Genomic DNA, 25,297 nt, shown 5'->3' with positions numbered 1-25,297 from the left:
GAGGGCAAAATAAATAAAAAATTATTTCATTTAAATTTTTCGTTTTTCGATTATGGGTTTGATCTATGATCTATTTTTTTTTTTTTTGATCTATTATGATCTCTCTCTCTCTCTCTCTCTCTCACACACACACACACACACACACACACACACACACACACACACACACACACACACACACACACACACACACACACGTAAAACCTTCTGACCAATCACAACTGAGTGCTCCACTGGCGTTACTGAATACGCAAGCGCGCAATTTTTGAGCCATACCATTTTGCCATTTTCTTTGCGAAGTGAAATATATTAATAGATAGATGCCGACCATTACACACATTACAGTGGTGATTTGTAGAATGTCACCCAATATTTTACGATACATGTGAGTTACATTTGAACGTTTTTTTATCAAATACCATGTTACACATCACCCCCGAGTGACAGCTGAATGGACTCGCCCATAATACTGAGAAAAGAAGAGGTCAATTTAAAAAACGTCGCGAGTCCAGTTTGTGTTTACAACATTGTGTTTTTTGTGCAAATCTTTTTATTTGGGCTCCTGATATGTTTTAATGGTAGGTATAACGGATAACTTTCGGTTCTGAGTTAACAGACTGGTTTTGAATGAGTTTATTGAGTGTGTTTGTTTAGCTTTAGCCTTTAGCAGCAGACACACTAACATCACTGGGGTTGTTCTGGGTGAATACAGTGATTTCTCTCGACACAACATCTTCACGGCTCTGGTGATGTCTCAAGCTACACTTTTGGAGGAGGTGGTTCAGTGGACCCCGGAGACATGTCAACAACAACTGAAAGTGGTCCTGCCCAAACTGGTCATATCCTTTACCACTGATTTATTTATCGCACAGCTTCTCCTCGGAGTTTAGGACACTATAGGACAGTATAGGACAGTGTAGGACAGTGTAGGACACGGTAGGTCAGTGTAGGACATTATAGGACAGTGTAGGACACGGTAGGTCAGTGTAGGACATTATAGGACAGTGTAGGACATTATAGGAAACTGTAGGACAGTGTAGGACATTTATAGGTCAGTGTAGGACATTATAGGTCAGTGTAGGACACGGTAGGTCAGTTTAGGACACGGTAGGTCAGTGTAGGACATTATAGGTCAGTGTAGGACATTTATAGGTCAGTGTAGGACATTATAGGTCAGTGTAGGACACGGTAGGTCAGTGTAGGACACGGTAGGTCAGTGTAGGACATTATAGGTCAGTGTAGGACATTATAGGTCAGTGTAGGACATTATAGGACACTAGGTCAGTGTAGGACATTATAGGTCAGTGTAGGACATTATAGGACACTAGGTCAGTGTAGGACATTATAGGTCAGTGTAGGACATTATAGGTAGGTCACACGGTAGGTCAGTGTAGGACACTGTAGGTCAGTGTAGGACACGGTAGGTCAGTGTAGGACACTGTAGGTCAGTGTAGGACATTATAGGTCAGTGTAGGACATTATAGGACACGGTAGGTCAGTGTAGGACACGGTAGGTCAGTGTAGGACACTGTAGGTCAGTGTAGGACATTATAGGTCAGTGTAGGACATTATAGGTCAGTGTAGGACATTATAGGACACTGTAGGTCAGTGTAGGACACGGTAGGTCAGTGTAGGACACTATAGGACACTGTAGGTCAGTGTAGGACACTGTAGGTCAGTGTAGGACATTATAGGTCAGTGTAGGGCATTATAGGACACTGTAGGACCGTTTATGACACAATAGGACAGTGTAGGACACTAGGACAGTGAAGGTTAGTATAGGACACTGTAGGACAGTATACGAAGGTGTAGGTCGGTTTAGGTCAGAATAGGAGAGTGTAGGATAGTATACAACAATATACGACACTGTAGGACAGTACAGGACACTGTATAGGACACTAAATAGGACAGTGTATAGGATAGTACATGACACTGTATATGACACTGTATAGGACAGTGTAGGACTTCCTCAGTTGTATTCGTAGAGTACTTTCAACATACTGCATAATAAAGATTGTTTATCATTATAGTGTAAATGCCATCTCAGCTATTATAATTATTTTATGATGAATATTCATCATAAAATGCAGCCTGATTTAAACCAAACTCCTCTGAAAACAACAAAACCCACTTCTCCTTAACTTAAGCTTCTGTTACAAACATAAATTGTATCATTTGTTATTAGACATTTTTGTCCTTTCCAAACCATTTTCACTGTTCAGAAAGACATAACTGATGATTATTTACTGATATATAGGTCAGAATATAAACATGGTCCAGTAAATGAGTCTTATAACTAACTATCATAATGAAATAATTATTATATCATTAATATTCTTTATGTGTTGTTTTCACTGACGTCACTGCGATCTACACTTTCACTGTCTATCTTCAAATTCCAAATATTTCATTAATTTCCGTACAAAAACTAAAACAAAAATTTAAAACACAAAATGAATAACTACATTCAATTACCTTCATGTACTTCGACAAATGCTAAAAAAGCAAAAATGTTTAGACCTGATGATTGTTTAATCCCAGTTCTCCACGGTTATGATGTCCTTAGGATTAATGGCAGCTTTCCGTACTCTACACCTGTCTTCAGATAAAATGTAAACCTAAGGGCCCTGATCCAGAATCAGCAGTTATCACAAATATAAAGTAATAATTTAAACCTTCAACCCTGTGCCTCTCATTCCTTTGTACTTTTGTGAACCAGATATTTATCAACACAAACTTTTTTTTAAACACAATTGAGGCTTAAACAAAAAGAAACAACTGTGACTTCCTTGACTGCTGTACTCCATTCATTGTAATACTGACAGCTGGAATGAACACACCAGTAAGTGTTTTAGCCAATGGTGACGTTTTCTTTTATTCAGTACCATTGGGTAATGTCATATTCATATGATTATATGGTTTATGTTTACAGATGTTCTGCAGATTATTGTAGACATGTTTCTTCCTCATCTCTCTCCGTCAGAACTAGAGGAGGAATGTTTCTCTAAAATCCTTCCCAAGGTGAGAACTGTACACCCACCAGACTGTGAATTTTATTACACAAGGTTATAACGGCTGGTTTTAACTTTCCATGTGGATCTTTGGCTACAGGTTGTGGTGACGTTTACTGGCCTTTTGGAAGAGATTGCCAAGCATATTGGAGACCTGTCTAGCCAGAACATGGAGCTACATGCGTTCCTCAGGAATATTTTACAGGTTCTCTGAATAATATTTGTTAGAGAAGCTCACAGTGTTAAATATTCCAAGGACCTTTAATAGCATAGGTGACATTGTCTGGGCATAATAGTATTTAATGCCTCTTCTAGTATTCAATTCAATTCAAGTTTATTTGTTCAGCGCTTTTTACAATAGACATTGTCTCAAAGCAGCTTTACAGAACATAAACATAAGAAGGTAAACGTAAGGAATAATATAAAGAATTAATATAATAAAAATTCAAGATTATTATTAGATATCTATAGTTCACAATGTGTATGTATTTATCCCCAATGATTAAGTCTGAGGTGACTCAGGCAGCAGTGATGAGGAAAAACTCCCTTAAATTGGTAAAGGAAGAAACCTTGAGAGGAACCAGACTCAAGGGGAACCTCATCCTCATATGGGTGACACTAGATGGTGTGATTATAAATATACAGTCTGATAAATGCTGTATTGGTGTAAGGATCACATGGAGTTCAGATCTCCTCTTAGTATCACTGAGTCCAACTGGAGCTGGTAGATCTGTAGATGTCTCAGGATTCTCACAGAGTCACCCTCGTCTCAGTGGAGGTCCGAGATCTTCATCGGACGGAAGACGATCTGAGCTGGTACAATGTCTGGGTGTCTCAGGATGGGTAGAAAGAGAGAAGCAGTGAAGAGGGATTAATATAGATGCTGTTCATAAAAAATGTGCAAGTTTGATATAATAGTGCACAATATTATGGGATGTATTATGTGTACGTCTGACTAAAGAGATGAGTTTTTAATCTACATTTAAACTGTGAAAGTGTGTCTGAGCCCCGAACACTATCAGGAAGACTATTATAGAGTTTGGGAGCTAAATAAGAAAACGCTCTACCACCTTTAGTAGACTTAGATATTCTGGGAACTACCAGAAGTCCTGAGTTTTGTGATCTCAGAGAGCGTGAAGGATTGTAACGTGTTAGAAGACTAGTTAGATACATGGGAGCTAAACCGTTAAGAGCCTTGTACGTAAGTAGCAGCAGTTTGTAGTCGATTCTAAACTTAACAGGTAGCCAGTGTAGAGATGATAAAATTGGGGTTATATGATCATACCTTCTTGTCCTAGTGAGAACTCACTGTAGACAGATAGAATACAGGCTACGTACCATATAGCATCTTAATCACTTGTCCTGCAGGTTAATGATGTTAATAAAGATGGGTAATTAATCTCCAAATAATATTTATGTATGTAGATGATGGTGAAGACACTGGAATCTCTGTCTGCTTGTGTGCGTCACGTGTGCGCTTTGGATGAGGCGACCTCCCTGGACTCCATCCGATCTCTGCCCTCTTGTGTCCTCCACATCTTAAAGGACACTTTCCAGCACTGCAAGGTATGTCTTGCTCATATCTTTACACACTCTGCACTTCTTCTATGGGGAAAAACATTGGGGAAACATGGACAAAAAAGCAGGCCAGCTAACTGTAATGAGCAATGTATTATTTCCTTGTTGAAACAGCGAACTGTAGATTCTGCAAATATGTCATTAGGTGAGTGGATATGTTGATTTGCTGAAGGAATTTGGAGTTGAGGAGACCGGCCGAAGCAGGAACTCCGAGTTGGCTTTTCATTTGTCTGACGTTTGGGATTAGGAATTCATCATTAATCTCATTGAGATTTGAGTTCGTTGAAAAAACCCATCACCATGGAAACATTTTGCAAATACATGATGTGAAAAAGTGCATTGTGTAGGATTGTCTACAACTGATCACATTTTGGTCTGTAGGATAGTGAAGTTGTGTACAGTGGCAGACTGTCACTCGTGGGGGATCTGCTACAGAGCCTGTTCAGAGAAGCCTACTCCCTTCAGAAGTGCCTGATGGAGCTGCTGGAGAAGATCAGCCTAGAGAACAGTGCCTCTGAAGAAGAAATATCTAATCTAGTTACAGGTGTGTCCATCACAGTGTACTTTTCACCCTTTACCTAATGTTTCATCAGTATATTCTTTATAATTTGCTTATTCCAGTGAAACTAGTACAACCCCTGGCAAAAAGTATGGAATCCCCCCTCTCAGAAGATGTTCATTCAAATGTTTAATTGTGTAGAAAAAAACACATTTACATTTACATTTACATCATTTGGCAGACGTCCTTATCCAGAGCGACGTACATAAGTGCTTAAATCTCTAACATTGAATACATTAATGCTGGATCACTAAGTTACATACTTAAGATACCATGAGTTTAAAACATTTGTTCAAAGTTACAATGAAAAAGTGTCAAAGGGTTTTTTTTTTTTTTTTTTTCTTTTTCAAAAACACAAACACATATATGCCACAAAACAATTGTCACTCAACAATCCAAACTTCTGGCTGTATAAAACACTTAAAAAAACAAAGAAAAACAGTTTGATCTGTAAAAACAGTTGTAATTGACTATAGTTATGTTTCTTTGTTTTTTTTAAGTGTTTTATACAGCCAGAAGTTTGGATTGTTGAGTGAAAATTGTTTTGTGGCATATATGTGTTTGTGTTTTTTTTCTACACAATTAAACATTTGAATGAACATCTTCTGAGAGGGGGGATTACATACTTTTTGCCAGGGGTTGTAGTTACAAGACGGAGGAATGTAAGTCTGGACCTTCTTGTTGGTGTTTTTGGGGAAATCAAACTTTGATTTCATACATTCCTTATAGCAAGAGAATAAAAAAAAGTGTTTTCTTGGGCAGTGATTCACAGTTTACTGGACATCTGCTCAGTCATATCCAATCTGGATATTGCCCTGCATGCTAACACATGGAAATTCATCATCAAGTGAGTAAAACCTACCTGCATTACTTTTAATAGTACTTATTTTGTTCATTCTGTCATTTCTGCCTACTTAAATGACCTGATTGCAATAATGATTTGTTTCAACAAAAAAAAAAATAGTTGTTTGTGTCCTTGATGCTAATCAGTGTAGAATTCCTAAAGTAACTGAAAGAAAGGAAATGACAGACGTGCACACAAATTATAGTATTGCCTGGTTTCCACATGGCCCAAGCCTCTACAGCAGTGCTTCTAGTACCAGTTCCCCAGGGGTTCCCCAGGGGCTTCTAGTACCAGTTCCCCAGGGGTTCCCCAGGGGCTTCTAGTACCAGTTCCCCAGGGGCCTGCTTGATAATCCATGGTTTTCCTTTGTTTCTCATGTGTTTGAGAACCACTGTTGTAGAAATGTGTACATTAAAACACCATGCAGCTTGAACATCTGACCAAATCAGTTGACCTCAGAAAGTTTGTTCATTAATTAATTTGGATGAAATATGTCTGAATTCCATTATTTTGAATTATGTTCCCAGTGAAAATCAGGTTTTTTTTTTTTCATGTTACAATTTTCAATCAGATAAGAATCTGATACTTGGTACATGCTTATTACATGAGAGCTCTTTAGTGCTTCATGTATTTCCTGTCACTGTTATGATCTGTTCAGCCACGAACAGTGAACTTTACTACTACTAATTGTACTCACCTGTCACTTATTAACTCATGTATAGCTATAGAAAGGGTTTTTTTTTTGTCATAAAGAGTTAATACTGGACTGGACACAAAGCATCAATCATTCAAAATTGGACCTTTAGTTCTTTTGAGCTTTCATTAATGAACCTGTTGTCATGTCAGCTGTATTTCCCAAATCAGCCACTTAAAATGTGACAATGGGGCAGTGATTAAAATGAAGTATTATTAGTAATATGTATGTATGTATGTATGTTTGTGTGATGTAGGAAAACTAAATAAACACAGTCACAACATCTTTCTACATTATGAATTTAAATGCACAGCATATAAAAAGTGTGATTTTGGATCTTCAGTGGATTTTTAAAATAGACACAAAGGGTAGTATAAGAGTGTTGTGGCGTGCCAGCTTAAATTTGATGTGCCTCTGAGGCAGCTGGTGTGGACTCAAACTTGTCCGCACGGTGTCTAATGTGAATTTGAATTAAAAAATTGTATTATGATGTGTGTAGCACGGCCACTGCATGCAAAAAAATCATCCCAGTGCCTGGCCTTTTGATAGAACTAAAAATTGTATGTACTTCTGAAAGAAAAGAACAACATGTAGAAGGCTGTCTCCTAGTTGTATTTAATACCCAAGAAGCCTTTCTCATATTTGATACTTGGTGCTTGGCCAAGAATTCATTAAGCTCTTTGTTTCTAGGCAAAGTGTGAAGTACCAGTCTCTGGTGGAGGAGCGTTTGAGACATAGTGACCTCATTACTGCTTTGTGTGAGGACCTGCTGGTTTCAGTAAGGAACTCTCTGGAGATGGCAGAGCAGATGCAGCAGGCAGATCTAAAGGTACAGCACATTTGGGATTATACATAAGTGCAGCAGTACTAAATCTAGAGCGACACACAAGTCCAAAGCAAACCAAGTCATGTCCATACTGAACACACACACACGCGCACACACACACACACGGCGTCCATACGGCAACTGATATAATATGAATGGATTTTACTGAGTGAGAATTTGTAGTGAAGTTGTATATTGTGCTGAGAACTTAACCATGTTACTTTTTCTTTTTAACTCATTAAAAGGACATGGTGCAGAGCCCGGAATACAAGGCTTTCCAAAAAACCACAAAGATGTGCAGGTTTTTTGCCAACACTCTGGTTCATTACATAAAGGTACCAGTTCTGTCAATTGTCTATATCACAAATTTGTGTGTGTGTGTGGGTGTAAGATGCTCTTAAACTGGCAGATTTTTGTGACAGGACTAGACAGAAGCCCTTTCTCACTGAAAAAACTCATCTAAATCACCTCAAACCATGTGGCAAAATGTGTTATGGTCTGATGAGACCAATTCTAAACATTTGGTATAAAACACAATCAAAAGATCACCATAGCTACAATGCAGCATGGTGGCGGTAGCATCACGCTTTAGAGCTGCTTTTCTTCTGTTAGAACTGAGGCTTTCATCAAGCTGGTGGAATCATGAATAGCTACAAATACCAATTGATTTTAGGGCAAAAATTTCAAATAAAAATGAATTTCATCTTTCAGCGCAACAGTGACCCAAAGCACATGTCCACATCCAGAAGGCACAACTTAACCAAAAGAGGATGAATGTTTGTGAATGAGAGAACCAGAGCCCTGACCTGACTCACACTAAACATCTGTGATGTGACCTGAAGCAGGCCGTGCTCAGGAGATGCTCTTATCTTTTGATGGATCTAGAAGCATTTTGAAGAAAGAGATAGAAAATATTGCCATGTCAAACTGATAGACTCTTACCCAAAGATGCTGAGTGGTGTAATACAACTAAAAAGTGCCTGGTACTAAAGGTACCAAAAAGTGTTGATTTAGGGGCAGTAATACTTTTGCAACCAGTTTATTTTTCATTTTTTAACTAAAACGCTTCTGCTTGTTTTTCACTTTAATTGACAGTGAGGGCAGAAAAAGGTCTGAATGAATTATCTTGGTTTCATTTTTTTACATCACAAACTGCCATTTTAACAGAATTGACTCATGTAGACTTTTGATATCAATTATGTATTTTTGTTTTATTTTGACAGGAATTTAACCCATTTCTTTCAAAGTTCTGTAGTCATTTTCACCAGCTGTATCTACAAATTCTCAGGTAATCGCAGTATTATTATTACTATGCAGGCTCTTTTCTGTGTAAATCTGTTCATTCGAATGAATATATATATATTTTTTTTCTTTCTTTCTGATTGCATTCACTTTCAGTATTAACTTATTCACATATTATTCTTTCTCTTTCTTTATCTCTCTCGTTTTCAGTAAATTTCCTCCTTGTTACTCAGCCCCGTCTGTGCCTGTTGACCAGGCTGAAGAACTGAGCCGTGTTGTTTTGATTCCTATGGACGCTATGTTGACACAGCTTTTACCCATGAGGTCTTTTGTTGAGTGTGTTCTGACCCCGGACCAGAGTAAGGCCACGGCAGTCCCCTGTCAGCTCTTACCTTAACTGTGCACTAACTATGAACCTGGCAGCTCAGCTATAACATTACAAGTTAGATGAGTTGTTTGGTGTCATTTAATTGGGGTCATGAAAAAGAGCATGCCAGCGGAAAACCATTTGTGAATAGACAAGGTCTTGTGGAGAGACAAGGTCTCTGATTGTTATTATAAAGTTATTCCTGCCAGTCAAGGACACACACTGCCCTTGTGTGTGTCCGACATATTGTTCTTGTGTGTGAGAGTTTTAAACTCCTCTGATCAGCCTTGACCATGCACTTAATACACACCCTGTGTGGGACAGTAATCATCTAGTAATAATTATAATAATCATTACATATTTTTTATTATAACATGTTATAAATGACATAGAAGGGCATCCTGTGTAAAACATGTACCGAATCAAATACAGTATGTGGACCACGTGATCCGCTGTAGTGACCCAGTACAGGGAGCAGCCATAATAACAACAACAACAACATAAATGTCATTGTGTTAGAGTTCATTCTGTTCATTTTGTTGTAGAAGAACAGGTTAAGGCTTCATGACAGTATCGGATACGTTTGTTTTTTGCTGTGTGTTTAGGGTTCAGTCCGGAGCTCGTTCTGCCACAGTGTCTCCTGCAGGTGAATGTGTTGGTGAAGCTTTGCTCCCAGACAGATGAGACGCTGTGCGTCTGGTACGATGGCAGTCAGTTTTCGGAGGAAACACACAGGTTTGCTATTAACATTTAATATTTGTTGAAAAACCAGAGGCACACTTTGTATTAAACTTTACTTGTAATATTTTTATTTTGTTTTGTCACTGATCTTGGTGAAGGAATAATACAATATTTCTTATTCAGGCTATATTCCTCTGCAACACAGTAGGTCAGAGGTTAAATGTCAGCAGTGTATCTACATATATCAATTATGACATTATAGCATATACACTCAGGTCCATAAATACTAAATTACTAATCTGATGGATTCTGCCTCTGTACACAACGGATTTGAAGTGTTGAAGATTTGCAGCTTTACTTTAAGCGGTTCAACAAAAAACTTTGCATTAGAATTAAAAACATTTTTAGATACTCCCTATATGCCTCCTGTCTAAAGGCTCAAAAGCAGTTCTACAAACTAACATCATTATAAACATAAGGATTATTTTTAATACTTGGAATCAAATCCTCTCTGAGATTCCTCCCCATGATGCTTTGCTGGATCTTTACTGCAGCAGTCTGAAGACTGAATCTGAGCAGAATTATTTCTTTCCTTCTTCACACACGTCTTTTCCCATCATTCTGCATTAAATTCATCTGTCCAAAGAATCATGTTCCAGAACTGAGCAGACTTTTGTAAATGTTTTCTAGCAAAGTCTAGATTCTACTTTTTGTTTTTAGGTGATACCAGTGGTTTGTATCTTGAGGTAACCTCTCTGTAGAACTTTAATGTGTAAAGTTCATGTTGTCACTGGGTCTTTTTGACCCTGCTGGAAGATTTTAATTTGTCATAACTTGGGTTTTCTTCCACATATTTGCCTGAAATTTAGCAGGATTGTTCCAAATTATGAACTTTACCTTCGCCTAGCAGAAGGCAAAATATGATCTACCGAAATGATGCCCCCCCCCCCACCCACACACACACACACACACACACACACACACACACACACACACACACACAGTCAAATACTGTTTAAAGCATTGGGCATTGCAATTCATTTGGCCTCCAGACAAAACAAAAGCTACACATTTGTAAACATTTCACACACACACGCGCGCGTACACACACACATGCACACACACATATTGGGCATTGCATTTCATTAGGCCTCCAGAAAAAAAAGCTACACATTTGTAAATATTTCTCACTTTTGATATACCTTTGCCTAGCAGAGGGCAAAATATGATCTACCGAAATGATGCTACACACACACACACACACACACACACACAAGCACTGGGCATAGCAATTCATTAGGCCTCCAGAAAAAACGTTAAGCTACTCATTTGTAAATATTTCACACTTGTTAGATGCATTTGTCCAGCTGGGGACAATATCTTCTCTTCTTCTTCTACCAACAATCTTTACACACACACACACACACGTTGTGTTTTCATATTCAAATCATATTTGTTTCCTCTCTCTTATTTATGAATTTAGTTGCATCAGTCAGCTTTGGCCTGGAGATATGCTGAGTAACGTTTGACATTTATCAGTCAGTGGTTATCCAAAATAATATTTAATAATTTCTGCTTATTTTACTCAAAACATGGCAAAAAATTTCATAAGGGTTATCATTCATAAATTAAGTATAATATAAAAACATAAGGAGGTAAACAAAGTTTTATTCACATGAAATTATGGCATGTGTGTGTGTGTGTGTGTGTGTGTGTGTGTGTGTGTGTAGCCTGTTGCTGGTTGATCAGATGACATCAGGTGGGCAAAATAAATATTACAAGTGTAAAATAGATATTATACACAGAATGGTGATAATTGTAGAATTTTTGATTTATAAGCATTCAAGTCAATTTGGCCTGTAAAAAAAAACAGGTTTTATTATTTGCTGACATTAAAAATGGTCAAAATGGTTTCAAAACAATCTCCTGCCCTTGAAATATACCAGCCTGTAATCGTGCATCAACTTTTGTGCCTCTATAGTGAAAATAATTAAAAATTTCTGGTTTTTTTTACTAAAAAATGAGGCATTTTTGTATATAAATAAGGATTATTATACCGAAAAAATATATATATATATAATTTTTTTTTTTGCAAAATATATGTTAATATGTTGGAAACAAGTTAGACTAAAAAGGTGAAAAAAAAAAAAAGGCTATCATATATAGTTCATTTTTTATAAGCAGTCAAAACAGACAAGGTCAAGTTGACTCAGCGCTCCTAATTTGTATAGGAGGACAACAGGAGGGTTAAGAGTGTTCTTGACAGGGCTAGATGGTGTGAAGGGGATTTTCACCCCTTCACAAAGAAAAATAATTCTGTTGTCCCCAGAGTGTTTGGTGTTGCAGAGCTCACCAATGCATTCATTCTCTTTAAAGATTTAAACCAAATTATTGATCTTAAAGCTTTTTCAGATATCTGTAAGGAAACAGGCCACGACTGATCATGAAGTGACATCTTTAGTTACTTCTGAGTCTTCTGAGAGACTATGTAAAAAAGTCTTATGGCTAAATGTTGAATGCAATCCTTCTGTTAAACCCTTTGAAATAAAGCTGAATATCTGCACTTTAATCACATATTGAGTGCTTCTTTTGAAAATTACAAACATTGACACTGTCCAGATAATTATAGACCGGATTATACATCAAAATTAAAAGTAAGAACACTATTGTCAACATTTACGGTACAAGTGACTTCTTTGCGATGATCAGGAAACGTTATGAAGACGTCAGTAGTGTTCACTCGGTGAGAATTACTCTGAAATCTCTAAATGCTAACTAAATGTTTTTCCTTTTTTCCCCTTTATTTACTTTTACTCTTCAGGCTGTCAATATTTGAGGCAGTTTTTCTGAATTTCCGTCAGTGCCTGGTAGAGCGGACTGTTCCTGTACGGTTGCCTGGGGTGATGGTTCGTGGCCAGGCTCAGGGCACAGTGAGCCTGTACCAGCATGTGTGTGTACATCTGTGTGGCTGTGTGGCAGCACTACCTGCACAACACTTCCCAAAGCTGGTTAGTACAGTACTGCACTGTACAGTACTGCGTATTCCAAGTGTCCTGAAAATGTTCTTGTGCTGCTTGCTTCCTACACGTCTGGATCAAGATCCACTTTGTCAGTTCTTAAGTGGATACTCTCTAACGTAAATAACACACTCCTGTATATAACGTAATGGAGCACAGGGGCATCCAAGCCATTAACCATCATTATACAGAAGCAGGGTTGGACATCTGGGATCTAACAGAAATGGCTGGATGTACATCAAATGCCTGTGCATGTTGTAATATATAGACTGTCTGTCTCTTTCTGTCATTTTTTTTAGGAGCGGTCATTGTTAGGTGCCGTACTCCAGTCAGACACCCAGACGGCCGTATTAGCCACTGACGTCTGGTGCTTCCTGGCACGGTGAGTGTCTGTACACACCCAGCAGTGACGGCAAACTTTCCATAACTCACAATGAGTCAGCTACACAAACAAAGTGTGTTCCATGTATGTTATTCATAAGACAACATAAAATACAAACATGCTGAAGGGGTTTTTGCCTTAAAGTCTTGATTAGTTGATCAGCAAACCTGTGTAAATTACTGTTGGTACTAATTGATATGTTGATTACAGGAGACCTCTTTGTACTTGAAGCAGTAAATCACATAAAGGAGTTTTCTAGTTTTCAAAAGAGTGCAAATGCTTGTGTGTGTGTGTGTGTGTGTGTGTGTGTGTGTGTGTTGTATATATTTGACTGATTTTCTAACTTTTTCTTCCTCTTTGTGAGTGTAGATACGGTACGGCTGAGTTATGTTTGCATCACATTCTCCTTACAGCTCACCTGGTGAGTGCAGGCAGTTGAATGTGACCTTTCTTTCTGTGCTCTCAAAGTGATTTTATAAATCTCTCCTGGGAGTGATAGGATTAAGCTCTATGTTTCACTAACACCCCAACAGAGGCGACAATTGGTGTCAAATCTGTTTTGGGAATTGGACACCTGTCTCTGTAAGATCATGCTATTCTTACCTGTAGTGTTTGGCCTGGATGCTTTATCTAATCTGTTAGATGTTCATTTTCCTCCATTACTAAGAGAGCAAAAATGTTTTGTATGTTTTGCCAAAATATGTAAAGGAATGTCCAGTCCTGTACAGAGTTATTGTTATTTTACCAATCGAGAAAAAAATGTTCATTTTTCATACTTGATTAAAAATCTGACCCCAAGCACAGCAGCAAATCAACATGTAAAGGGCTAAAGAAGAAAATTTCACTGTGTTGGAATCAAAGTTCAGACCCACAGCTACCCTTATGGAAAAAATTGATATATAGTTCCTAATATTTGAAGACTTGTAATTGAAAGAGGTTTTTTTTTCCCTAAGACTGTACATTTTAACAGCAGACAGTACATGTAGAAGGTACCGTGCTTTTACTTACTCTTAACTGTAGTGACTCATCCAATCTTTCTGTTCTACTTGTAGATAAAGTCTTGCCCATGTGAGAACTATCAGCTGACTCATCTGGGATTGTTGCTAAGGCGTCTTCTCTTTCTTATGACTCCAAACCACCAGGTCAGACACACACACACACACACACACACACACAGTGCAGTGTTCATGAACTATTACTGCAGTTAGTGCTGATAGTTTGTGCAAGACTTTGTGTTTCAAGGACTACAGTGAATTCCACATGACATTGTACCTGTTTCCAATGTATATGTGTGTGTGTTTTTTCCTTCGTAGTTGGAGTTTGTTGAACGCTTCTCACCGTCGAAGGATGAGAACTTGTGTATGTGGAGTCCTGTTTTGCTCAATAGTCTGTGCTCCGATGTTCAGGATCGTGTTAAGAGGGATGTATTGAGCATTGCTCAAGCTGCTGTTGATGCTTGGCATGTTGCAGGCTACAGGCTGGGCAGCATACCCACATTGGTGAGCATATGACTTAAAGAAAGGAAGCTTTTTCGCATTACATTTTTCCCCTTCACTCAACTTAGAAACAGAATTTGTTATCAGAGAATAAGCAGATGTCTACACATCTCCTCCCAAATCACTGTGTGTTTCCAGATTATACAGCTGTAAGAACAGTGAGTCATGAAATGAACCGTTTTGGGGTCGTTCCTGCCACTTATACTCATAAACTGAAATCTGGGAATAGATTTATTTAAAAAAAGAATTGGCCAAGGCTACAGTATTGTGTTCAGTATGCAGAAACTGACCCTGAACAAACTTTGATAAAATGATTAAATAGAAATTAAAAACAGTTAGTGCTCTGATTTCCTTTTATAAGTTGGTGACCATGAGAAAATCAGGGATGTATTATTTTCAAAGCACTTTTAAGTTGAATTTTGGACAATAGGACACTTAGCTGATAAAATAATCTTAAGGGCTCTTTTCCTTTTTCTCTTTAGTGTTGATGGATGACTCACTTTAATAGTCTACATTGTTTGTACAAAGCCAACACTATTCTAAATGTGTAAATGGATCCATGATAAACATGTAAACTTTAAGTGCAGGATTGAATAGAAAGTTCCATAATGTCATAATGTTTAATTTGAGGATATTTACACCCATGTCAGGTTATGTTGTAGTAAGTAATTGGAAAAAACTGAAAAAAATTGAAGGCAAAATGACCCAGGAAATAGCAGAAAGTGAAGAAGGCAGGTGTAAAGGCTCGAGAGAGCATCACCAGGCAGGAAAACTAGCATCTGTTGATGGCTACAAAGCCATGAAGTCAATGATCCATAGACAAGTATTAAAAATCATGCAAGTTGGTCCAAATTATTTTGGTATCTCAAGAAGCAGGGACACTCGTATTAAAAGTGCTGTAAGTCCTACACTGTTATAGATCAGACTGTAATTATGGATAGATCCGTGATGAACATATTCTGATCTCCAGCAATTGCCCATGCTTCTGTGTGGGAAGGGCAAACTCTCACTTCCCTGTCATTAGCCACTCGTGGGCTATTGTATGGTAGGAAAGGCCAGATTGTGCTTTCCCTTGAGTGTGTTCTACAATTTAACATCTTAATTATCAAAAAGAAAATGTGAACACTATTTTCCAAACTGTTGCCTTTGTTAATAAATGTATGTTTTGTGGTGCTTTCATTCTCCTTTATTCCTGATTCAGAACAAAACACTGTGTTGTTTATTGGTGGTGGTTCGAGGAGATGGTCAGCAGGCCGAGTGTATGACTGCTTCACTGGACGTTGTTCATCAGCTGTGGAATCGCATGGATGCTGCCCAGGTTAAAGAACAAACACTCTACAAGTGGACACAGATTTATACTTTTTCTGTCTGCTGAATGTAAAAGTTTGGAAATTCACCCTCCTTGATTGAAAGTCTAATGTTTTTTAAGAGATAATTCATGTGGGGAAACCCAAGTATTTGGATTTCTGAGCATATAATTTCTGCACGTGTTCTAGACTCTATTACTGGATTCCCCAATGACACACACACTTACCTAGAATCAGAATCAGAATCAGGTTTATTGGCCAAGTGTGTTGACACACAAGGAATTTCATTCCAGCTGTTTAAAAATATATAACCAGGTTTAAAGCGTATATTGATTAAGGAAAAAACTAAAACTTTATTTTCACATCTATATGTGAAAGGTGTGTATTTATTTGTGGCAACAGTGAAAGTGTGGTGATGTTTGCTGAACTGGTGTGTATTCCATCCTGACACGTGTACAGAATTGTTCCAGTGCCTCACAGAAGTTCAGGACATGATATGTGATTTATTGATATATGAGACATGTTTACTCCCAACTGAATAAAATAAAGGGGGTCACGGTGGCTTAGTGGTTAGCACGTTCACCTCACACCTCCAGGGTTGGGGGTTCAATTCCCACCTCCACCTTGTGTGTGTGGAGTTTGCATGTTCTCCCCGTGCCTCGGGGGTTTCCTCCGGGTACTCCGGTTTCCTCCCCCGGTCCAAAGACATGCATGGTAGGTTGATTGGCATCTCTGGAAAATTGTCCCTAGTGTGTGATTGCGTGAGTGAATGAGAGTGTGTGTGTGTGTCCTGTGATGGGTTGGCACTCCGTCCAGGGTGTATCCTGCCTTGATGCCCGATGACGCCTGAGACGGCACAGGCTCCCCGTGACCCGAGGTAGTTCGGATAAGTGGTAGAAGATGAATGAGAGAGTGAGTAAATAAAATAAAAATGTTATCTGTTTTGTCTCTTGTGTAGGTTCAGACACACCCCTCTCTTCAGTGTACCTTGAGGCTGCTTCTGTCCATTTCAGCAAAGTTGATAAAAAATATAGAACCCCAGGCTATAGTTCAGGTAAAAATTTCATCCGTCCCGTCTCATTTCTTTTCCCCATTCTTCCTTTTATTAGCTGCATTACGTATTTTTGTTCTCCTTTAGTTTGTAAATATATCATCCTCACATGTAGTACACATTATCACCAGTGTAGTGTTGTGATGTTTTAGGCATTTTCCTGTCTCACTGGACTGAATCTGCAGAACTGCAACGATGACTTGGTGCTGGCTGCTCTGGAGTATTTGGCCTCCATGGGGAAAATATTTGTTCCTTCTGATATTCAGGTAACACTAGTTTTGGGTCAGGATCATTTGTCCTTTTATTAATTAGGCAGAATTTGTTATTTTTATTTTCAATGTGTTAAACTATTCCTTGAGCTCCTTCTTGCCATGCAAATATTCTCAATTTTTTCTTTGTTGTTTACATTGATCCATAACATCCATGTGAACACAGTAACCACAAAAAAATATTGTACTTAATCAGTAAAAACTGATTTATTGCATATGACTGTGTATAGTTTCAGGTGCTGCCTCGACTCAGCTGTCTGTTCAGCACACTCCTGAGTCATGAGTCTTGGCTGCTCCGTCAGCATGCACTGGAAGCCTTTGCCACATTTGCTGAGGTTAATAGTAGGATTAATATAGAAAACTTTTATTTTTCAAAAAAACAACTTGCATTGAATAGTTTTCAATGATTAATGGGTTTAATGCACATCTGCTGATTTACAACTTTCTATTTAAAGGCCACCAGTCATGAAGAGATCATCTCTCAAAGTCTGACCACAGAGGAGACCAAGAACAAAGTGGTGAACTTCCTCAGTAAAGTATGTCAGCATGCGATCATTTAAAGGTGCCCTTCCACACAAAACGGTTTTTACTTGATATGTGTTTGGTCCATATGTGTTTGTGTTGTGTCGTGAATGTGAAAACGCACTGCTACCTCCCCGGTCAGTTCTAGCCACTTAAAAGAAATAAGGGGAGAAATCAGGTCAGTTAGAAAAGCTGGTCAGTCTGACGTCAGAGTGACTGAGCTCATTACTATTCATGAGCTCTCCCACTTGAGACCGCGCCCCCAGAATTCGTGTAGCTCAGTGAGTTTCCTATACAGCAAGGATGGCTGAACGTCAACGGGCTTGTGAAGAAGACGTTCTGCCGCAATTCAAGGTGATTGTAAACAAATTTCCTCTAGCCTAGGCTACTTATTGTGTGGGTGAATGAATAGTCATGCTCTCATATCCTAGCGGTTAGCCAATCGGAGCCAAGCAGCATAGCTCATTTGAATATTCATGAGTCTTCCTGCAGGCTTTCTATACCACACTAGAATGGCTTGAAACGAGGTAACCAAGACATTATTTCCACAAATAAATGTTACAGAGTCCATGGTGAACTTCAGACATTACCACAAAAGGAATGAAATACGTGTGGCAGGGCATCTTTAAGAATTGTTCACTGCATGTACTGTAAATGAATATCAACACATGATTATTTCTACAGGTCATCACACCCCAGCAGCCTGCAGGAGCCAGAACGGAGAGTCGAAGGGCTGAGGCACATATTATAGAAAGACACAACGAAAGACTGGAGCGAAGAGGAAAGACGTCGGGAGAAACATCTGTTGCAGAGGTGAATAGTACATATCGATATATAGACAGACAGATAGATATTTAAAAGATTGTATTTTTTGGCACTGCCATAGACAACATGCTGAATTCCAACGCCTTTCCTCCATCAGCCATGTGCCAAGCGGCCACGTCAGGAGACGTGTAAACAAGAAGAGTGTGAGCGCTACCTCCAGGCAGCAGAAAGTGCTCTGAGGGCACTGCAGGGTACTGAAGGTACAGCTGTATTGCCTCCACAGTGGGTCATATCAAGACTGCAGGCCTTACAAACACTGATCACACAAATGATCAGTAACAATCCCCATCCACCATGATAAGGACTCATCCTGTTTCTCACACACACTCCTGACTGTTTCAGTTGTAATGAAATAATGACACTTGTATTTGTGAAAGAGCACTTTTTTTTTAAAGAAGGTTTTTTAATATGAACTTAATCTCTGTTTATTAATTTGTATATTAAATGTGTTTCACTAAATGCACTTTCTACTGGTCTTTTAACATTCTCATTCTCTTTGGTTAGTAAACACAATTCATGCTCTTCTTATTGCTAGGAATCTGGACGGTTTTAATTTTGTGGAGAAACGACAGTGTGTTAAATGCCATAAAACCTTTATTTCATCAGCATCTGACAATACAAATAAATATCAGTTTTTCTTTTACTTGAGCAAAACCCCACCACTAAAACAAAAATAAACATTTGTGTACTGTATAGAAACAATATCCTATACAGATATGTTCAACCGCCTCTCCTATAAGGCTTCTTGTAATTTAAGAAGAATTAAGTTGAACCATTGATGGCACAAATCAAACCCCTAACCTGAAGACAAATGCCACACATGTACTTCCAGTGAAAATGCCTTTATAGCTACATTTGTTGTCAGGATTTGGCAAAGAGCTACACAAAGGGGTTTTCAAAAAGACTACAAGAGGCAATTAAACCAAGACATAAACACTTCATATCATTAATAGTTTCATTCTTGGTGCAGATTGAAAAGAGAAACCAGTCTCAAACATCGTAGCCCTGTCTGTAAATGACATGATCCACTACTTAATGATTGATTTTGATCGGTGTTCATTACTAAAGTGATTGTATTCATTCTCAAGTTTACATCATGCCAGTGGTTACATCAAGGTGTCGGTTGTCAGAATTTCTAACCGTGGATCACATCCTATAAAATAAATTACGTTCGCATCTTCCGTTATGGCCTGGTGCGCTCTTAAGCGATTAAAATGATTGAGCTTGAATACCCATAAACATAATGTCCAAATTAGTAGCACTAAAGCTACTGTTCAGTACTTACACTAATGTTAAGAGGCACTTCAAGTGCCTATAAATGGTCACACTGTTTTCCAACTCACATGGACATTTGTTTTTAAAAATATGACTTTGTGCACAGCCTTTAGTTCACAGTTCCAGTGATCATGACCAGGTGTTCTCATCTTCCCAGTTGATCTCACCGTCGACCCAGCCCTCTGCATCGGTCTGTGAAAGACAAGCAGGCTATATTAAATACCTCAGATGTTGCTTTCAGGTAATAGAATTTGTTTTAAATGGGTTACACAGATGGATGTCAAACTGATGCACTGTAACTGATTCTCTCACCGGTGCTGGCCAATTGTTTACAATCTTAGATGTGAGGAAAAGCGATTTTCAGTCATTTGTTTCACTTGTTGTTTACTGATTAGTAATTATTACCAATGTTATTGCCAAATATTTAAAAATAGTAGAACTGCAGAAACTGCTATGTATAATTGGATAATTCGATGTTTATAAGAGTCTGTTAATTGGATTAGACAGCACCACACTGTGGATGCTTATGGTACTTTGTTCTGAGCCACAATACACTGATTTTGTTGCATTACGTTCATTTAGCAGTCAGAAATCAGGCTGGTTTTGTAAATTTGTGGATTGTGTGAATGTTACATGTTGCTCACAGAGCTGAAATTCAATAGTAATAATAATCCCTGCTCAGTAACTCATGATAAATCAGCACATCAGTTTCTGAACCTCACCTCCATCGTATCTACTGCAGCAAACTTGGCTGTCAGGTCCAGTGTGTTTAAGGGTGTAGTGTCTGGTTCAGTGTGAGATAATGTCGGATGTCCTTCAGGCTTGCTGAATGAACCCCTTATGGGTAAGAACATGCTAGGTGAAGACAGCTTTATGTCCGGTACCATGTCAGCGAAGAGGTCCAGCTCTGGGTCTCTGTCTGGTTTCTTTTTCACCTCAATGGTGAACTCTTCTCCTAGTCGGCCAGCTCCTGGACTCCTGTACCCATTTTTATTTTTGGCTTCTGTAGATAAATCTGGATTGCTGGGCCAGGTATCTTTCGTGCTCTGCTCCCAGTTTGTATCAGAAGACAGATTGTTCTGCCCTGATGCAGTTTTTATTGAAGCAGTACTCAGTTTAAGTGCTTTAGACTCTCCGGCAGGTCTAGAAGTCGGTAGTGATACAGGTCCTATGGGTCGCACACTTACGGATTTTGGCGACAGGACTGTCAGAGGTGTAACTGTGGTCAATTGTTTGGAGATGACCTCAGAATCTTCAAAATCATCCCAGGGTTCATTTTCACCATATGCAGCTGGTAATTCTGAGTCACTGTCTACAGGCTGTATGCTAATTTGTACAGGCTGGTATTTCTCCCCCCCATCCTCCCAGTCGGGCCAGTCCTCATCTGTCCTCTCCGTTCTCATGTCCTTCTCTCCCTCTTTCTCTTGGCTGAAGCCATTCAAGGGAAGAGTTACATTTCTGTTCAGCACTGGACAAAATCAGACATCAAACAAAATTACTATAGAAGAAAAGATACGGTTATTTTATTTTTTTTCACTGCCTAGAGGCTCCATTATGCATAAAACATCTCCATGTAAAACATCTCCATGTAAAACATCTCCATGTCAGTGACCCCAGTGTGATGCTGGAGCTGTTCATGGTCAAATCTCTTCCTATGAGGTGTTTGGCACAGACTCACCTGTGTTTGATGTAGAGGGCAGCGGGGCAACGACTTCTCTCCTGACTGACTGGAGAGAGTTCAGCTTCTCAAGAACAAGCTCTCCTCCTTCCAAACGCTTAGGCAACAGGCTTGCAACCTTGGACGGTTGAAAACTATGAGGCAAAGACACTCCAGCAACATGAGCCGGTGAGTCTACACAAGAAAAGGAGAAGAAACAGTGAAGAGAGAACTAAAGCCAGAGGTCTGTTCTGCAGAGATGTTGACAAATGAATCACAAAGAAAGAGAATCCACACACACATCGGCTATACATGGAGTACATACTGTATAACATTAATATCTTATATACTTACATACATACAACAGAAATTGATTTAATGGGTGCAGGAAATAATATATAAACATTAATAAATAATAGAGAGAGAGAGAAAAACTGACTTTCAGGGGTAACTTCTGTAGACTTGGTGAAGTTTGGTGTGGTACGTTTGAAGACTTTGGTCCTCTCGCCGCCCACCACCACCTGCGCTCCCAGTAACGGCACCAGGGCTGCCAGGCTTTGCAGCGTCATGGCAACCAGAGTATCGTTCGTGTCTCTCATTCCTAGCAACACCTAGCAATTTTATTTAAAAGTACAAACCGGTTTCATAAACACTTTGTTTTAAACACGTGAAAAAGCCACCATAAGCACGGCAGTAGAAACAGATGCTGGGTTTTGGTAACACAATGACTCCTCTTCTGAGTGTGCAGTTTTTATAACCCACTAAGTGCCTCACCTGTAAGAGCTCATCAAGGTGAGTTGCTAGCTTTATCCCGGCAGTTTGTTTGTGTGAGATTACATGGGGAAATTCAAGGGGGGATTTTTAGTTTTTCGTATTTACCTGAGGTAGGATCTGGTTCTTCAGCTCGTCCTGTGAGAAGAACTCGGCGTATATGTGGATGTTTGAGAGCAGCACCATCCGGACGTGCTCCTCGTTCACTTTAAAGAGCTTCAGAAGCTGCGGCACTACGTGTCTCCGGTACAGTGGCACAGACAGCAGGCACTCCTCCTCAGCTCGTACAGCTGATTCTGTAACACAACCAGAGGAACGCAGTTCATGCTGTTGATACTCGTGTCACTGGTCACAAAAAACAAGTTCTTTTGGTCCAGACCACTTGCTGTTAGACTCGTGTGGCCTGGGAAAATCATTCTCCTTTAATGTCTGTTACAAATTAGATTTCAGTGGAATTTCTACTGAATTAAGCAACTACAAACCACTGAACAAAGCTGTTTCGTACCCTTTTTGGGCTGTAACAGATGGGGCAAGAAGCTTTTCACAGCAGTGGGTTCAGCAAACACCAGAGAATTTAAAAGTTTAGGAGCCAAACGAGCGCCAAATAGTTCTTCAGGGAGGCCGTGAACTCGGTCCAGTAGAAATCTGGAGAAAATGACATGGCAGTGTATAGAGCACATGTTTACTATAATGTGTTATAGACTATAAATTAAACCAAAAGTTAAAAAGTGTAGTTAAAAAGTCATACTTAAAAAATTCATGTTTTTCCTCCTCGGATTTTAAAGTTAAACTCTTTAGAAAGTTCATGATGTCCAGAAAGTCATTCCTGCTGAGGTCAATAATAAAAAAAGTTAAGTTCTGAACATTTATCTACTTAATAATTCTAATAACCAGTTGTGAAAATGCTTAGTTCTACTAGAACATCCATTATCTTTACGCTACAGAGTCACACGTTCACACACCTGAAAAACTCATGAGTCAGCAGACTGCTGAGAGCCGGCCGCACCGTGGGGTCAGAGGTCAACAGGCTGACCTGCAGCGTGCTCCTCAGACTCTCCAGCAGCTCATCAGACACTGAGACAAAGACAGACACGAGTCAGTAAACTGCTCAGACAAATAAATATATAAAAACAATGAATGAATGATGAGGGGGAGGATGGAATGGGAGAAAGATGAGAACATGTTGGATGGACTCTTATAGCATAACCACAAGGAAATGGAAAAACCCTGACGTAGTGGAATAACATGACTCAGGGTACGAAGAATAAAATAACATTACAGACTTTACAGAAGAGCTGAAGTCTTTATCCTGAGAGACTTACACTTTTATCTCATTTTATATCACTGAGTTATTGAGTATTGAGGGCCTTGCTCAGGGGCCCAGAAGTGGCAGCTCAGTGGATCCAGAATTCAAACTCACCACCTTCAGATCAGACACCTTACCCACTAAGTTACCACATCCCCTACACGACAGCACAGGACGTGTTTACCTGGTACAGAATTTAAACATTGCTAACCGTAACTGCTCAGCGAGGGGACGAGGGCCTCCAGCAGCACTCCAAAAGAGAAAGCATCCCGTGCGTGGGCGTGTTTTTCGGGAAGTGTTTTGAATCCACCGAGCTACAGAAAAAAAAAAGGTTTTTATTTTGTGACTGAGTCACTGAACCGTAAAGACGTTTGAAGTAACGGAAAAATGAAATAACATCAAATGAGTGTCTCACCTTCTCCTCAGGAGGCACGGCGCTGTTCTCTCTTACTGTCTGAACACTGGAGAGAAACTGATAGGACACAAAGAGTTCTCAAGCTGCAACATTCTCCAGTACATTATATAACAACCCCTTCCATAGAGAATTATTTTAGAAGGCTCACGTGACGCTGTGGCTATAACGGTACTGTCTCTGAGACGTGAGGAAAAAGATATGGGCTCGTTTGGTCACATCTTACCTCTGGTGTTGCTTCGGAAAATTTGCAAACTGTTTCCATCCCGCCAAGCTTCCAGTGTCCATCGTCGCTAACGAATACAGACGACATGCACACGTTGTTGTGGCTTGATTTTCCCTGAGCACACACAGGCAGGTGAGAAATATCACTACAACACAAGAACGTCTAAAATATACTGTAACTCCTCTGTCCATGGGCATCTGGACTGCCCAAGGTTACATGTTGTACCCTGAAGCCCCCAGCTTTACACCAAAAGGTCCATAACCAACAGGCTCTAGCTTTAGTTTCATGATTTCTAACGTCCTCTAGAGAGTGTGCTAGCAGTCATTAATAAACAGGACCAGTCTGACTTTCCTAGCAGAGGACCATCCGTACACTTTTTCCTGTTTCTGCCAAAACACAGGCAGAAAAAGAGCCAAAGAGTGGGAGTTGAAATGTTGTGAACCCTTTAGAATTTTAAGCAAAATGTCTTCAAAATATCATCCAAAACATCTTTGCCATTGTTTAAAGTAAATGTTCATAAGTCCACCATCAGCGGAACACTGAACAACAATGTTGTGTGTATCAGGATTGCCAGGAAAAAAGCCACTGTTCTCTAAAAATAACACTGCAGTTCACTAAAAAGCACGTGGACGAGACCAAGATCATTTTGGTTTTGGTTTAGATGAGTAGTATTTTATTTGAGGAAAGAAAATCACTGCATTTCAAGCACAAGATTCCTCTCATCTGTGAAGCATGGTGGTGGTAGCATCATGCATGCTTGGGGCCTGTTTTGCTGCATCTGGGACAGCATCACTGATTTTTACCAGTGAAAATGTCAGGACTGAATCTCATGATAGAGTTGGTCATGCAGCAAGACAGCGATTTGTTCAACCAAAGAATGATTGACGAGGAACAAAGTAAATGTTTTGGAAAGCCAAAGTCTTGACCATCATCTGATGGAAATGTTGCAGAAGGAAACTTTTATGAGGAAACCCACCAA

The 25,297-nt window shown here is 39.3% G+C and overlaps 2 protein-coding genes across 4 annotated transcripts in view; one reads left to right on the top strand and one right to left on the bottom strand.

Annotated features, from left to right (window-relative positions):
* Nucleotides 1-283: 283 nt before the first annotated feature.
* Nucleotides 284-19,219, top strand: firrm (fignl1 interacting regulator of recombination and mitosis). 2 transcript variants are annotated; one of them, XM_060866911.1, is made up of 25 exons: nt 284-484; nt 713-839; nt 2,803-2,842; nt 2,933-3,021; nt 3,112-3,216; nt 4,437-4,577; nt 4,971-5,133; nt 5,911-5,995; nt 7,377-7,515; nt 7,758-7,847; nt 8,736-8,800; nt 8,965-9,113; nt 9,727-9,856; nt 12,624-12,810; nt 13,119-13,201; nt 13,571-13,622; nt 14,254-14,343; nt 14,515-14,700; nt 15,899-16,015; nt 16,963-17,058; nt 17,208-17,321; nt 17,555-17,659; nt 17,780-17,860; nt 18,531-18,659; nt 18,769-19,219. In XM_060866911.1, the coding sequence occupies exons 2-25, from the start codon at nt 750-752 to the stop codon at nt 18,967-18,969; spliced, it is 2,727 nt and encodes a 908-aa protein (XP_060722894.1). In that variant the 5' UTR covers nt 284-484; nt 713-749; the 3' UTR covers nt 18,970-19,219. The 2 variants fall into 2 exon arrangements, with proteins under 2 accessions (XP_060722894.1, XP_060722895.1); XM_060866912.1 differs by having other exon boundaries at nt 469-578.
* Nucleotides 19,220-19,247: 28 nt separating this feature from the next.
* Nucleotides 19,248-25,297, bottom strand: part of scyl3 (SCY1-like, kinase-like 3) — an 8,758-nt gene continuing 2,708 nt past the window's right edge. The window contains exons 4-14 of one of the 2 annotated variants that reach the window (XM_060866914.1): nt 24,319-24,432; nt 24,096-24,152; nt 23,892-23,994; nt 23,337-23,448; nt 23,123-23,203; nt 22,880-23,019; nt 22,483-22,670; nt 22,043-22,214; nt 21,625-21,798; nt 20,669-21,414; nt 19,248-20,138 (exon numbers count right to left, since the gene is read on the bottom strand). In XM_060866914.1, the coding sequence (XP_060722897.1) occupies nt 20,076-20,138; nt 20,669-21,414; nt 21,625-21,798; nt 22,043-22,214; nt 22,483-22,670; nt 22,880-23,019; nt 23,123-23,203; nt 23,337-23,448; nt 23,892-23,994; nt 24,096-24,152; nt 24,319-24,432 (1,950 nt within the window). In that variant the 3' untranslated portion in view covers nt 19,248-20,075. The remainder of the gene's footprint in view (nt 20,139-20,668; nt 21,415-21,624; nt 21,799-22,042; nt 22,215-22,482; nt 22,671-22,879; nt 23,020-23,122; nt 23,204-23,336; nt 23,449-23,891; nt 23,995-24,095; nt 24,153-24,318; nt 24,433-25,297) is intronic. The other variant, XM_060866915.1, reaches the window with a different exon arrangement.

This window comes from Tachysurus vachellii, chromosome 3, assembly GCF_030014155.1.
Source record: "Tachysurus vachellii isolate PV-2020 chromosome 3, HZAU_Pvac_v1, whole genome shotgun sequence".
In the NCBI taxonomy this organism is placed as follows: domain Eukaryota; kingdom Metazoa; phylum Chordata; class Actinopteri; order Siluriformes; family Bagridae; genus Tachysurus; species Tachysurus vachellii.
This window is presented reverse-complemented; position numbering and strand designations above follow the sequence as displayed.

Excerpts from the sequence above, each read along its gene's own strand:
- firrm (XM_060866911.1), top strand. The coding sequence starts at position 750 with ATGTCTCAAGCTACACTTTTGGAGGAGGTGGTTCAGTGGACCCCGGAG. Across the intron at positions 16,016-16,962 it reads ATCGCATGGATGCTGCCCAG|GTTCAGACACACCCCTCTCT; the intron begins GTTAAAGAACAA and ends TCTCTTGTGTAG. Across the intron at positions 17,322-17,554 it reads TTGTTCCTTCTGATATTCAG|TTTCAGGTGCTGCCTCGACT; the intron begins GTAACACTAGTT and ends GACTGTGTATAG.